This window comes from Borostomias antarcticus (assembly GCF_949987555.1).
Source record: "Borostomias antarcticus genome assembly, chromosome: 9".
Classification (NCBI taxonomy): domain Eukaryota; kingdom Metazoa; phylum Chordata; class Actinopteri; order Stomiiformes; family Stomiidae; genus Borostomias; species Borostomias antarcticus.
In genome coordinates, this window is record NC_140242.1 from 3,216,782 (window position 1) to 3,232,237 (window position 15,456).

Genomic DNA, 15,456 nt, shown 5'->3' on the forward strand with positions numbered 1-15,456 from the left:
AATAAGTTAATTAGAAGAAGAAGAAGAAGTTAATAAAAAAAAGTTAACTAAACGCTATTTAGACCATTTTGGTTTATCTAACCAGTCTTTAATGCTGTTTAAATTCACCTATTGCTAATACAGTAGGTCTGGCTCAGTCAGTTCTTTATTCATTTGAACTCTACCTACCAGGTACCTGGACACTGCTACTAATTCAGGAGATAGCAGATAATAATTATAATTAGATAACCCTAGCAGATCTCTCTCCCCCCCCCCTCTCTCTCTCTCTCTCGCTCTCTCTCTCTCTCTCTCTCTCTCTCTCTCTCTCTATCTCTCCCTCTCTTTCTCTCACTCTCCCTCTCTCTCTCTCTCTCCCCTCTCTCTCTCTCTCTCTCTCTCTCCCCCCTCTCTCCCTCTCTCTCTCTCCTCTCTCTCTCTCTCTCTCTCTCGCTCTTTCTCTCTCCCCCTCTCTCTCTCTCTCGCTCTCTCTCCCCCCCCTCTCTCTCTCTCTCTCTCTCTCTCGCTCTTTCTCTCTCCCCCCTCGCTCTCTCTCTCTCTCGCTCTCTCTCTCTCTCCTCTCTCCCTCTCTCTCTCTCTCTCTCCCTCTCTCTCTCTCCCTCTCTCCCTCTCTCCTTCTCTCTCTCTCTCCCTCTCTCTCTCTCTCTCCCTCTCTCCCTCTCTCTCTCTCTCTCTCTCTCTCTCTCGCTCTCTCTCTCTCTCTCTCCCTCTCTCCCTCTCTCCCTCTCTCTCTCTTTCTCTCAGTCAGTTCATCAAGCAGCCCTACTCATCACTGTTGGAAGGGCACTCAAGGAGCCTTGCGCTGCGCAAAGTCATCCCATGAGCAATTACTCCACCCCGTCATGTTCGATCGATAATATGGATATGGATCGATAATATGGATAATATCCAGTTGTGATTTGGTTTTTGATTGAAGAACGAGCGCTCGGCAGTCACAGGTTGACGGGGAGAGTGAGAGATAACAGAACGGCTGTGCGAACACCACTGAATGATGATTGCGAATAAAATATGTCTTATTTTGGTAGTTTGGCAGTTGGAGTTTCCTCGTTCCAAAATTGTCTTTCCTTTCTGTTTTTTGAGCTCCTGTTTTGTGTTTATATCTGCTCATGCTGCTCATGTTGTTCACTCTTCTACTAGTTAACAATGTCCGCCAAGTGATTGGGGCGGCTGTAGCTCAGTTGGTAGAGTGGGTCGTTCAATGATCGAAGGGTCAGCGGTTCGAATCCCAGCTCTGACTATCCACATGTCGAAGTGTCCTTGAGCAAGACACCTAACCCCAAATTGCTCCCAATGAGCAGGTTAGCACCTTGCATGGCAGCTACCGTGAATGAGAGGCCATTGTAAAGCGCTTTGAGTGCCGCTAAGGTGGAAAAGCGCTATATAAGTGCAGTCCATTTACCATTTAGTCTACAGATTTTTTGATAGAACGCTGGTGAGCAGCATGTATTAGCCGGCATATATTGGAGGCGACTAATTCACTCCTACATCAGTTGAATACAATGTCAAGGGGTAGATGAGAGGGAGGGAGGGAGGGAGGAGGGAGATAGAGGACGAGGATACCTTTTTTTGCCTTCTCTACTTTACCTTAATCCGCCTGCTCTCTCCACCTGCGATTAGCATTCACATCTTAGTGTAAAATACACTCCCTGCTCCCTGTGGACGAGTTCTATCATCGCTCCCCGCCGGTCAGAACGCGCCCGGAATGTCGAGAAGAACGGGACCGGCTGATCTAATGCATTTCAAGCCTTCTTGCCCTTTAATATGAAATCCTGCAATCCACAGCCCAACCCTACGCTTATCGAAACAAGACATGATCAGATGAGATTGCACGGGGGGGTGGGGTTCGGGGGGCGGGAGTCTGGGGTAGAGGGAGAAAGATGAGATTGAAGAGGGAGAGAGATGTTGAGAATAACAAAGTGGGGTTTCAGATGAAATGGAGGGGGGGGGGGGGGGGGGTCAGGGCAGATTGATGTTTGCTTCTGCTGACTATTGCAGTGACAGAAGTATCTGGAATGGTATGTACAGACACGGACACACACACACACACACACACACACACACACACATGTGTTAGCCGCAAGCTAAAGGAAGTGGATCAGGGTCATTACCTTTGTCTCAGCTGGGGGGTCAGATATCATCTCATCAGATGTTCTGAGCAATGTCTGCTCTGACAAGACCCTGACGATAACCACCTCTGCCTCTCTATCTCTCCCTTACTCCCTCTCTATCTCTCTCTCTCTCTCTCCCTTTCTCTCTGTCTCTATCTCTCCCTTTCTCTCTGTCTCTATCTCTCCCTTTCTCTCTCTCTATACTTCCCTTTCTCTCTCTCTATCTCTCCCTTTCTCTCTCTCTATCTCTCCCTTTCTCCCTCTATCTCTCTCTATCTCTCCCTTTCTCCCTCTATATTTCTCTCTCTCTCTCCCTTTCTCTGTCTCTCCCTTTCTGCCTCTCTATCTCTCCCTTTCTCCCTCTGTCTCTCCCTTTCTCTCTATCTCTCCCTTTCTATCTCTCTTTCTCCCTCTCTATCTCTCCCTTTCTCTCTCTCCCTTTCTCTCTAACTCTCTCTCTCTCTCTCTCCCTTTCTCTCTGTCTCTCCCTTTCTGCCTCTCTATCTCTCCCTTTCTCCCTCTCTGTCTCTCCCTTTCTCCCTCTCTATCTCTCCCTTTCTCCCTTTCTCTCTCTCTATCTCTCCCTTTCTATCTCTCCCTTTCTCTCTCTCTATCTCTCCCTTTCTCTCTATCTCTCTCTCTCTCTCTCTCTCTCTCTCTCCCTTTCTCTCTGTCTCTCCCTTTCTGCCTCTCTATCTCTCCCTTTCTCCCTCTGTCTCTCCCTTTCTCTCTCTCTATCTCTCCCTTTCTCTCTCTATCGCTCCCTTTCTCCCTCTGTCTCTCCCTTTCTCCCTCTCTGTCTCTCCCTTTCTCTCTCTATCTCTCCCTTTCTATCTTTCCCTTTCTCCCTCTCTATCTCTCCCTTTCTCTCTCTCTATCTCTCCCTTTCTCTCTCTCTATCTCTCTCTCTCTCTCTCTCTCCCTTTCTCTCTGTCTCTCCCTTTCTCCCTCTCTATCTCTCCCTTTCTCCCTCTCTATCTCTCCCTTTCTCTCTCTATCTCTCTCTATCTCTCCCTTTCTCCCTCTCTATCTCTCCCTTTCTCTCTCTCTCTCTCTCTCTCTCTCTCTCTCTCTCCCTTTCTCTCTGTCTCTCTCTTTCCCTTTCTCCCTCTCTTTCTCTCTCTGTATCTCTCTCTCTCTTTCCCTTTCTCTCTCTCTCTCTCTCTCTTTCTCTCTGTCTCTATCTCTCCCTTTCTCTCTCTCTCTCTCTCCTTTTCTCTCTCTCTTTCTCTCTCTCTCTCTCTCTCTCTGTCTCGCTCCTTCGAAACGTTGGAAACGGTGTTTTGTCACGTCCTTATCCACGATGCATTTCACCTCACGCCTGCTATCCCTCCGTCCGCAGGCATTTCCGTGAGCATCTCCACCTTCAGCCTGGTTGCCATAGCGATCGAGCGCTACAGCGCCATCTGCAACCCCCTGAAGTCGCGGGCGTGGCAGACGCGCTCCCACGCCAACCGCGTGATCGCCGCCACGTGGCTGCTGTCGCTGGTGGTCATGGCGCCGTACCCGGTCTTCAGCTCGCTGCGCTTCTACGTCCGCCCGGACAACGTGACGGTGCACGCCTGCCGACACGCCTGGCCCCACCGGCAGGTGGAGCAGACCTGGTGAGACAGGGGTGTGTGTGAGGCGTGTGTGCGTGTGTGTGCGTGTGTGTGTGTGTGTGTGTGGTGGAATGAACTGCCCACTGACGTCAGGACAGCAGAGTCGCTGCCCATCTTTCGCCGCAGGCTCAAAACTTGCCGCTTCAAGAAGTACTACAACAATCCTCCCTCTTAAACACCTATTGTATTTTTAGTTTGTTATTATCGCCCTTTAGCATTTGATTATATGCTTAAGGGCAGATGTACTAACCCACTGAGCAAAGACACGTCTAAAAGACGCATTTTAGATGTCTTTTTTGTCTTTTTCGGACGTCCAAAGACATCCAATTAGGAGCCAGAATAAATGTTTTTTTTTAACGTTCAGATATTGAACCCGTTTTGCACATCCACAGACGTCTTAGAGGGTTCCAAGCCAAACGTTTGAATATTGAGGAGGTCCAGCAGACGTACAAATGGGGTTCTGGACCGACGGACGTTATTAAGATATGATTTGAACGTCTCCCTGACGTTGCGCGTTTGCTGGGAACTTTTGCAAGCGCAGCATAAATAGCACCTTGGGCCGCCGGCAGACAGCGTGTGGTGCGTCACTTTCAGTTTGAACGAAGCCTGCGCCTCAGAGTACAACCAGCGCACGTCACCGCCCTCAAACCCGAATGTGCGTGAGGGAAATATAGAGACTTGCAGGACGCAGTCTTGCTTTGTCCATAATTCAGAAAAGCCGCCATGTTTGTTTTAGAACGAATAGTTGCTTCTCGCTGTCGTCACACCTAAACCCCGCCCGGCGTAGCTGCCAGTATTTCCTTAAAGGACGCTGATTGGCTGATTGTTTTCTGACGGGGCACAAATGGATTTCTGTCAAGGTTTTCTGTGGAAACTGGGGTTAAGTCATTTCTGTGTGTGTGACAGGTACATCCTGCTGCTGCTGGTTCTGTTCGTAGTGCCGGGCCTGGTCATGATCGTGGCTTACGGCCTCATCTCCAGAGAGCTCTACAGAGGGATCCAGTTTGAGATGGGACAGAAGCAAGAGACCAGCGGTGAGACCCTGCTCACCCACTCCCAGAAACTCATCGTGTGTGTGTGTGTGTGTGATGGTTTGATGGTTTGATGATCTTCTCAGTTTGCTCCATTTGAGGATCACCTACAATACCTTTCACTACACCTTTTCATTACACCTACAGGGGCTTTCATTGCATCACATACTGAAATTTGCAGGCATTCATATGGAGTTGGTTCCCCCCTTTGCAGCTGTAACAGCTTCCACTCTTCTGGGAAGGCATGTGTCTGTGGGAATATTTTCCCATTCATCCAGAAGAGCATTTGTGAGGTCAGACACCGATATTGGATGAGAGGGCCTAGCTCGCAATCTCCGTTCTAGTTCATCCCAAAGGTGTTGGATGGGGTTGAGGTCAGGGCTCAGTGCGGGCAAGTCAAGTTCTTCCACACGAACCTCACCCAACCATGCCTTTATGGACCTTGCTTTGTGCACTGGGGCACAGTCATGCTGGAACAGAAAAGGGTCTTCCCCAAAGTTGTTCCCACAAAGTTGGAAGCATAGAATTGTCCAAAATGTGAGACTATGAGAGAGAGAGAGAGGGAGAGAGGGAGAGAGAGAGAGAGAGAGGGGGGGAGAGAGACAGAGAGAGGGAGAGAGAGGGAGACAGGGAGAGAGAGGGAGAGAGAGAGACAGAGGGAGAGAGAGGGAGAGAGGGGGAGAGAGGCGGGGGGAGAGAGACAGAGAGAGGGAGAGAGAGGGAGACAGGGAGAGAGAGGGAGAGAGAGAGACAGAGGGAGAGAGAGAGAGACGGGGAGAGAGGGAGAGAGAGAGGGAGAGAGAGGGAGAGGGAGAGAGAGGGAGAGAGAGAGACAGAGGGAGAGAGAGAGAGAGACGGGGAGAGAGAGAGAGAGAGAGGGAGAGAGAGAGAGACAGGGAGAGACAGGGAGAGAGAGAGACAGAAGGAGAGAGAGGGAGAGAGAGAAACAACCCCAGACTATTATCCTTCCTCCATCAAACGTTAGAGTTGGCAGTGCGGTCATGCAGGTAATGTTATCGTGGAATTCACCAAACCCAGACTCATCCATCAGACTGCCAGACAGAGACGTGTGATTCGTCCCTCCACAAAACATGTTTCCGCTGCTCCAAAGTCCAGCGGCGGCGTGCTTTACACCACTCCACCCGACGCTCGGCGCTGCGCCTGGCGATGTAAGAGCTCTCTCGTCCAACATCAGTCTCTGACCTCACAAAGGCTCTTCTGGATGAATGGGAGCTGTTATAGATGCATATACTGCCTATGAATATAATTCCTATGATCTCCATATAATGCCTATGAATTTAGAATGGGATGTCATAAAAGCTCCTATAGGTGTAATGTGTAGGTGGCCCAATACTTTTGCCCATATAGTGTGTCTATATATATATATATATATATATATAGACACACACACACGCACACACACACACACACACAGAGAGAGAGAGAGATGTTTTTCCTCTTTTATGCATATATTCATTATTTATTCATGTCTTTCTGTTTTGGCAGTATGTTTGAATGTTTTAAAGCTTCAAGAGTTCCTGAGAGAGAGAGAGAGAGAGAGAGGGGGGGAGATAGAGAGAGAGGGAGAGATAGAGAGAGAGGGACAGAGAGAGAGAGGGATAGAGAGAGAGAGAGGGAGAGGGACAGAGAGAGAGAGGGATAGAGAGAGAGAGAGGGAGAAAGAGAGGGAGAGAGGGAAAGAGAGGGAGGGAGAGAGAGAGAGAGGGAGGGAGAGATAGAGGGAGGGAGAAAGAGAGGGAGAGGGAGAGAAAGAGAGAGAGAGAGAGGAAGAGATAGAGGGAGGGAGAAAGAGAGAGAGAGAGAGAGGGAGAGAGAGATAGAGGGAGCGAGAGGGAGGGAGAAAGAGAGGGAGAGAGAGAGAAAGAGAGAGAGAGAGAGGAAGAGATAGAGGGAGGGAGAAAGAGAGCGAGAGGGAGGGAGAGACAGAAAGAGAGAGAGAGAGAGAGAGACAGACACAAAGGCTTACTATACGTCAGCCGTGCAATTTCCTATCTGACCCAGCTGGGTTATGCTTCTCTTGTTTCTGTAATAGGTGACTCTGACCTAGGATGGTTAAGGCCAACCATGTTTACCGCGTCCGCAAACCTCCCCTCGTTTCCCCGAGCGCAGCGTGGGCCCGCTCTCCTACGGCCCCAGCTTTATTTAATGAGGCCGGATGTACTGAACCAGAAGAGCTCCCATTCCGCGACACCGTGAAGGTTAAGCAGCATGATTGGACGGTTTATTAATATACACACCAATTTCCCCCGTGGTTCAGCAACGCTGCCCTGTTAGCTGAGTCAGCGCTGTGGCCTAGCCTTGCTTTTAAGAGCTGCGCTTCACGGGAAACTGCTTCCTCTCGGTCTTAAATGGCAGCAGTCACAAGGAAGAGAGCACAGCGGACACACAGGGGGAAGGTGTGTGTGTGTGTGTGTGTGTGTGTGTTTGTGTGAGTGCAGATGACATCGGTTGAGTGTGTTCTGGTGTAGCTCCTTCTAGAAGGGGGGTCACTGTGTTGTTCGGCAGAGACAGGTAACCATAACAGGTCCTATAATCCGTTTGTGGTCGACCTAACTGGCTTTCATAGAGGTCACACGGGACTCTCTACCTCTACTCTCGACCCAGACCTGAACCCTTGTCTGACCCCCCCCCCCCCCCCCCCCCGTGACCCCTGACCCCACACAGGCACGAGGAACGGCCTGACCACGGCGACGACGGCCCCTGGCGACGACGGCGACGGCTGCTACGTCCAGGTGTCCAAGCGGCCGCAGTCCATGGAGATGTCCGCCCTGTCGGCGCCGGCCACCGCCGGCGGAGGGTCGACGGCGGCGCCGGCGGGAGGAGGCAGGGCCAAGGTGGAGCGCGCCCGCAGCAACACGCCAGAGGCCAAGCTGGTCGCCAAGAAGCGCGTGATCCGCATGCTGGTGGTGATCGTGGTGCTGTTCTTCCTGTGCTGGATGCCGCTGTACTGCGCCAACACCTGGAAGGCCTTCGACCTCCGCTCGGCCGAGCGGGCGCTGTCCGGGGCGCCCATCTCCTTCATCCACCTGCTGTCCTACACCTCGGCCTGCGTCAACCCCGTCATCTACTGCTTCATGAACACGCGCTTCCGCAAGGCGCTGCTCGCCACCTTCGCCTGCTGCCGCTCCGCCCCCCCCTGCCGTCGCCACGGGGGACGCCGCGAGGCCGAGGAGGACGCCATGGCCACCGGGACGTCCATGTCCAAGTTCAGCTACACCACCGTCAGCACCGTGGGGAACTGCTGAGGGGGTCTGGTCTTTGGGGGGGGGTCTGGTCTTGGGGGGGGGGTGGGGGGGGTGGGGGCCTGGTATGGGGGGGTGGGGGGCCTGGTCTTGGGGGGGGGGGGGGGCTATGGGATGCTGCTGGGACTTGGGGGTGGGGCCCAGGGTGGGGGTAGCTGGGGTTGCACTGGGGTTGTTTTGGGGGCTGGGTTGGGTGTAGCCGGTCTAGGGCTGGGATGAGTAGGGTGGGTTAGGTGTGTGTGAATATTTCAGTTAGGTCAGGGGTGGGGGGGTGACCTCAGGTCGCTGGGAGAAGCTGTAACAGTGACATCATCCGCCGCGTGTCTTTCCTGTCTCTGTCTGTCTGTGGACGTGCTGTGAGCTTCTGTGTTACCGCCGATGGACTTCTAACTGTGAACTATGACCTCCCCTCCTCCGACGGCGCTGTGGACCGCGTCGATCGCCGCGGAAGCTCCGCCTCCGTCTCCGCGGGGCACCCCCCGGAACGCCACCGCACAACGACCTGTTAATAACAAAGCTATAACGTGTTCGTAAACATGCTTCTAAGATGCTTATGCTGCTCTGCTCTGCTCTGTCTTGCTGTGCTGTACCCGCTGACCGTCTCATCGGGCGGAGGCGGCGTGGGTTGCTGTCTGCCGTCCGGCGTCATCGATGTATAGGGTCAGTTTGAAAAGGCGCGCATCCGACCGCTGGACCGCCATCACACGCCGGACCCACCCCCGTCTGGGCCCGGCGACCAGGCCGCCATCTTACAGTACTTAAGCGTGTGTGCACTGAGATTATGTTACAGTATAATATTGATGTGTGATGTCTTCAGATTTGAATTACCAGACACAAGATTCTGTTCTATCTCCTTTTTCTTTCTTTCTTTCTTTCTTTCTTTCTTTCTTTCTTTCTTTCTTTCTTTCTTTCTTTCTTTCTTTCTTTCTTTCTTTCTTTCTTTCTTTCTTTCTTTCTTTCTTTCTTTCTTCCTCCCTCCCTCCCTTCCTTCCTATTCGTAACCCTGGCTACAGAATGGTACACATTAGTCCTCAGTCTGGTCTCTGGACGTCTCTGGTCTTGTGGTGTCCCCCTGGATGTCTCTGGTCTTGTGGTGTCCCCCTGGACGTCTCTGGTCTTGTGGTGTCCCCCTGGACGTCTCTGGTCTTGTGGTGTCCCCCTGGACGTCTGTGGTGTCCCCCTGGACGTCTCTGGTCTTGTGGTGTCCCCCTGGACGTCTCTGGTCTTGTGGTGTCCCCCTGGACGTCTCTGGTCTTGTGGTGTCCCCCTGGACGTCTGTGGTGTCCCCCTGGACGTCTCTGGTCTTGTGGTGTCCCCCTGGACGTCTGTGGTGTCCCCCTGGACGTCTCTGGTCTTGTGGTGTCCCCCTGGACGTCTGTGGTGTCCCCCTGGACGTCTCTGGTCTTGTGGTGTCCCCCTGGACGTCTGTGGTGTCCCCCTGGACGTCTCTGGTCTTGTGGTGTCCCCCTGGACATCTCTGGTCTTGTGGTGTCCCCCTGGACATCTCTGGTCTTGTGGTGTCCCCCTGGACGTCTCTGGTCTTGTGGTGTCCCCCTGGACGTCTCCCAGACCTATCTGATGATGTAGAGGCTCAGGGGAGGCAGAGAGGAGGGAGTGGGCGGCCTTGAACCGGATGCCGATACAAGAGAGATGAGTCACTAAACGGCACGTATTTAATCTTTCAACGTCTTTGGCATTCCAGCCAGGCGGTCGCCACGCAAGGAAGAAGCATCTTGGCTGTCGTACCTGAAACCAGCCTTAGAGGCAGCAGCATAAAGGGCGGCAGAGAGAGAGAGAGAGAGAGAGCGGGAGAGAGAGGGAGAGAGAGAGAGAGGGGGAGAGAGAGAGAGGGAGAGAGAGACAGAGAGAGGACGAGACAGAGGGAGAGAGAGTGAGGGAGAGAGAGAGGGAGAGAGAGGGAGAGAGAGAGAGACAGAGAGAGGACGAGACAGAGGGAGAGAGAGTGAGGGAGAGAGAGAGGGAGAGAGAGACTGAGGGAGAGAGAGAGACAGAGGGAGAGAGAGGGAGAGAGAGACAGAGAGAAAGAGGTGGGGGGAGAGAGACAGAGAGAGAGAGGTGGGGGGAGAGAGACAGAGAGAGGGAGAGAGAGGAGGGGGGTGAGAGGGACAGAGAGAGAGAGAGACAGAGAGGGGTGGAGAGAGACAGAGAGGGAGGGGTGGAGAGAGAGAGAGAGGAGAGAGAGAGAGGAGAGAGAGAGAGAGAGAGAGAGAGAGAGAGAGAGAGAGAGAGAGTCACTTAGCCCCAGACTGCAGCACAGTGCTGTCAGTGCCACAATGGAAGACGAGCGCTGTCTCTGGGCGGGGCCTGTTCTGACTAGCGCTGTCTGTGGGCGGGGCCTGTTCTGACTAGCGCTGTCTCTGGGCGGGGCCTGTTCTGACTAGCGCTGTCTCTGGGCGGGGCCTGTTCTGACCAGCGCTGTCTGTGGGCGGGGCCTGTTCTGATTGTGCTGTGATTCACAGAGGCCCGCGCTCACAGTGTTCCAGAGGAAGAGCGGTTGTGTTATTCTGGGAGAGGCTGGCGGAACGGAGGAGGACAGGAGGATGAGATCACATGACCGGCCTCCATCTTCTCTGGAGCGTCAGGAATTCATCCAACTCTCTGACAAAGCACACTCTCCAACTTGAAAAAACAACAACAACAAAAAAACAAAACAACCTAAGATGCATCCAGAGTGCTTATAACACGATTATTAACATAGCTATAACATGTTTATAAACATGATTATAACATGCCTATACTTACTGTATAACATACTCATAAACATGCCTATGGATGAATGTGTGGCCTGTGTCTATGAATATGCATATAAAAGGCATCTGTGTTCAGCTGATAAGCGTTGAGCTCTGAACCCTCCAGCCAGAGCAGATCTGGAGCCGCTGCTGCCCCTGCCCCTCTCTGGTGTTGCATTGAAATGCGTCCCCCCGAGGGAGGACAAGAAAGGAGTCGCTTTCAAAGTCGTCCCCAGGCGTCCACACAGTCAGAGCTCCGCACTGACTGATCATGCAGACAGACAGACAGACAGACAGACACACACACACACACACACACACACACACACACACACACACACACACACACACACACACACACACACACACACACACACACATACACACATTCAGCATTCAGCTCATTGCCCAGCCTGCTAACCTTTTCTGTGTGTCTGTAGGCAGGGACACGGAGATGAGAGAGATGTGTGTGTCCAGAACAAAATGATAAGAGAAGTGTGTGTGTGTGTGTGTGTGTTTGTGTGTGAGAGAGAGATAGAGAGAGAGAAAGACAAGCCCAGACCTAAACATTACCTTTACTTATCTTGCCAGCAGCAGTGTCATCTGTCAGTGGAACACAGAGGGAAGGTGGAGGTGCTGATTATGAATAATGCTCACAGAAACATGCTGATAATATTCTCTCTCTCTCTGTCTCTCCCTCTCCCTTTCTCCCTCCCTCTCTTTCTCCCTCCCTCTCTCTCCCTCCCTCTCTCTTTCTCTCTCTCTCCCCTTCCCTGTCTCTCTCTCCCTTTCTCTCTCTCTCTCTCTCTCCCTCCCTCTCTATCCCTCTCTCTCTCTCTCTCCCTCTTTCTCCCTCTCTCTTTCTCCCTCCCTCTCTCTTTCTCTCTCTCTCCCTCTCTCCCCCTCCCTGTTTCTCTCTCTCCTTTTCTCTCTCTCTCCCTCTCTCTCCCTCTTTCGCCCTCTCTATCCCTCTCTCTTTCTCTCCCCCCTCTCTCCCTCCCTCTCTCTCTCTCTCTCTCTCTCTCCCTCTCTCTCTCTCCCTCTCACTCTCTCTCTCACACACACACGCACACACACACACACACACGCACACACACATATACACACACACTCTCCTCTCTCTCTCTCTTCCTCTCTTCCTTCAGACAGCCAATTGAGATCAGTGGTCTTACTGAAAACCCTGGACCAATATGCAGAAGCTGTACCTGTCAGGGTGTGAGAGCAGCCTCAGTGAGAAGTGGCCATCTAAAGGTTAGCGCTAACACATGACTCAGTGTCATATCTGAGTGGATATGGAATGATCCCAGACTCAGAGGAAATGGAATAATTCACGGCTTAGAAAAGGTCACACTGTGCTGCCATGCCCAGAGATCTTCAACTCATCAGCGACCGGTTATTTGATACGCTGAGTTGGAAGTGAGTCACTGGAACGGACGTTGGCTGGCTGGTCTGGAGGTTGGTTGGCTGGCTGGTCTGTCTGTCTGTCTGTCTGGTCTGTCTGTCTGGTCTGGTCTGTCTGGTCTGTCTGTCTGTCTGTCTGTCTGGTCTGTCTGGTCTGTCTGGTCTGTCTGTCTGTCTGTCTGGTCTGTCTGGTCTGTCTGTCTGTCTGTCTGTCTGGAGACTAGTACTACTGCACAGATTGGGTGAAGCCAGGACAGTGAGGCGTCACATTCAGATCTATTTCATTTGGCCTCTAGACTAACAATGCATTTGCATGATTACAATATTTCCAGCAGACAAAGAGCAAAGCTATAAAACTGATGGTTTCATTCGCAACTCAATGTTCTGTGTAGAGAGAGAAAGAGAGAAAGAGAAAGAGAGAGAGAGAGAAAGAGAGAGAGAGAAAGAGAGAGAGAAAGAGAGAGTGAGAGAGAGAAAGAGATACGCATGCAGAGAGAAATTCTATTTTAATGTCCTTGCAGGACAGAGTGCTGTCTGAATGGTCTGGTTGTTCCTGGGGAGCAATGTTTGCCCTCCCCAGGGCAGATTAGGGATGAGGGTGTACCCTCCCCAGGGCAGATTAGGGATGAGGGTGTACCCTCCCCAGGGCAGATTGGGGATGAGGGTGTACCCTCCCCAGGGCAGATTAGGGATGAGGGTGTACCCTCCCCAGGGCAGATTAGGGATGAGGGTGTACCCTCCCCAGGGCAGATTAGGGATGAGGGTGTACCCTCCCCAGGGCAGATTAGGGATGAGGGTGTACCCTCCCCAGGGCAGATTAGGGAGGAGGGTGTACCCTCCCCAGGGCAGATTAGGGATGAGGGTGTACCCTCCCCAGGGCAGATTAGGGATGAGGGTGTACCCTCCCCAGGGCAGATTAGGGATGAGGGTGTACCCTCCCCAGGGCAGATTAGGGATGAGGGTGTACCCTCCCCAGGGCAGATTAGGGATGAGGGTGTACCCTCCCCAGGGCAGATTAGGGATGAGGGTGTACCCTCCCCAGGGCAGATTAGGGATGAGGGTGTACCCTCCCCAGGGCAGATTAGGGATGAGGGTGTACCCTCCCCAGGGCAGATTAGGGATGAGGGTGTACCCTCCCCAGGGCAGATTAGGGATGAGGGTGTACCCTCCCCAGGGCAGATTAGGGATGAGGGTGTACCCTCCCCAGGGCAGATTAGGGATGAGGGTGTACCCTCCCCAGGGCAGATTAGGGATGAGGGTGTACCCTCCCCAGGGCAGATTAGGGATGAGGGTGTACCCTCCCCAGGGCAGATTAGGGATGAGGGAGTACCCTCCCCAGGGCAGATTAGGGATGAGGGTGTACCCTCCCCAGGGCAGATTGGGGATGAGGGTGTACCCTCCCCAGGGCAGATTAGGGATGAGGGTGTACCCTCCCCAGGGCATATTAGGGATGAGGGTGTACCCTCCCCAGAGCAGATTAGGGATGAGGGTGCACCCTCCCCAGGGCAGATTAGGGATGAGGGTGTACCCTCCCCAGGGCAGATTATGGATGAGGGTGTACCCTCCCCAGGGCAGATGAGGGATGAGGGTGCACCCTCCCCAGGGCAGATTAGGGATGAGGGTGTACCCTCCCCAGGGCAGATTAGGGATGAGGGTGCACCCTCCCCAGGGCAGATTAGGGATGAGGGTGTACCCTCCCCAGGGCAGATTATGGATGAGGGTGTACCCTCCCCAGGGCAGATGAGGGTGTACCCTCCCCAGGGCAGATTAGGGATGAGGGTGTACCCTCCCCAGGGCAGATTAGGGATGAGGGTGTACCCTCCCCAGAGCAGATTAGGGATGAGGGTGTACCCTCCCCAGGACAGATTATGGATGAGGGTGTACCCTCCCCAGGGCAGATTAGGGATGAGGGTGTACCCTCCCCAGGGCAGATTATGGATGAGGGTGTACCCTCCCCAGGGCAGATTAGGGATGAGGGTGAAAAATAAGATGAAAGAAAATGAATATAAAGAGGTCAAACCTAGCGGCAGCTTTGTGTAGCCTTATTTATTTACGTCCATTTCATTTCCATCATGCACACAGACAGGCACACACAGACACACACACACACACACACATGCTGCCACATCACAGCCTGAGAAAGCTAGCCTGGTGTGACCATCCCGACCTAGCGAGCTCACTGCTTCACTCCGCAATATCGCTCTGGCCGTCGCCCCATAGATCCAGCTGTGATGCAACAGCATGCAAGCCAAACAGCCGCGACAGCCTAAGCGATTAATAAATGCTGCTGCTACAGGGAAGCATTTTTACAGCTCACTTATCTGGCCCCCGGGTGATTACTGTTTTTTTTGCTTCCCTCTGGAATATGTAGAGAGTGGGTCGTATGCCCACCTCCCTTGTTCTCTGTAAAGCACATTGTGTTGCCTCTGGGTATGAAATGCGCTTTACAAATAAAGCTTTGATTGATTGATTGATTGACTTGCTACTGCCTGTCGGATCCCTTAAATACCCGATCCGACTCGGGTCTCGGGTCTCTGTCCTACTCCTGCTCTCGGACAAAATCGGGTCCGGTATACATATTTAAAAAAAATGATCGTATCTAGTCGGATCTCGGAACGAATGTCTCGGGTCCATCTCGGTTTCGGGTCCACATTTTAGACCCGAGAAGACCTCTAGTGTACGCCTCTTAATCACAGCCCAGAGGAGGTAGAGCGGGTCGTCCAATGATCTTCGGGTCGACGGTCCGAATCCCGGCTCCTCCTGTCCACATGTCAACGTGTCCTCAGGCAAGACTCTGAACCCCAAACTGTTCCCAGTGAGCAGGTTAGCACCTTGCATGGCAGCTGTTGCCACTGGTGTGTGAATGTGTGTGTGAATGGGTGAATGAGAGGCCGTTGTAAAGCACTGTGTTCAGGTAGAAGGCGCTGTATACTGTAAATGCAGTCCATTTACCACATATAGTACAACACAACATCACGCTCTCTGGTCTCTCTGAATGCGTTCGTGTGTGTGTGTGTGTGTGTGTGTGTGTGTTCTCGGTGTCACCGCTCATTGCAGGCGTGTGTGTTGTGTGTGACTTGTTGTAAAGCGATCAGTAAACAGCGTTCCTCTGGTTAGAGAGATGGAGAGTTAGACACTAGTCTGTCCTAACAGAGAGGCGGAGCTCCAAGTCTCCTACTATATACAAAGAGGACTGAACATCACAAGGAGGATTTTGGGTTTATTTAAATGTATCTTAATTGGCTAGCCAATAGGAGCAGGGTTAATCTGTGGATGGAAAAGCCCAGCCCCGGTCATAATGTGCG

The 15,456-nt window shown here is 52.6% G+C and overlaps 1 protein-coding gene across 1 annotated transcript in view; it reads left to right on the forward strand.

Moving 5' to 3' along the window:
* cckbrb (cholecystokinin B receptor b) overlaps window positions 1–8,003 on the forward strand; it is a gene marked incomplete at both ends in the record, with an annotated part of 16,261 nt that extends 8,258 nt beyond the window's left edge. Inside the window, 3 exons of the mRNA XM_084443533.1 lie at window positions 3,448–3,709; window positions 4,613–4,740; window positions 7,423–8,003. Coding sequence (XP_084299659.1) covers window positions 3,448–3,709; window positions 4,613–4,740; window positions 7,423–8,003 — 971 coding nt within the window. The remainder of the gene's footprint in view (window positions 1–3,447; window positions 3,710–4,612; window positions 4,741–7,422) is intronic.
* Window positions 8,004–15,456: the final 7,453 nt, after the last annotated feature.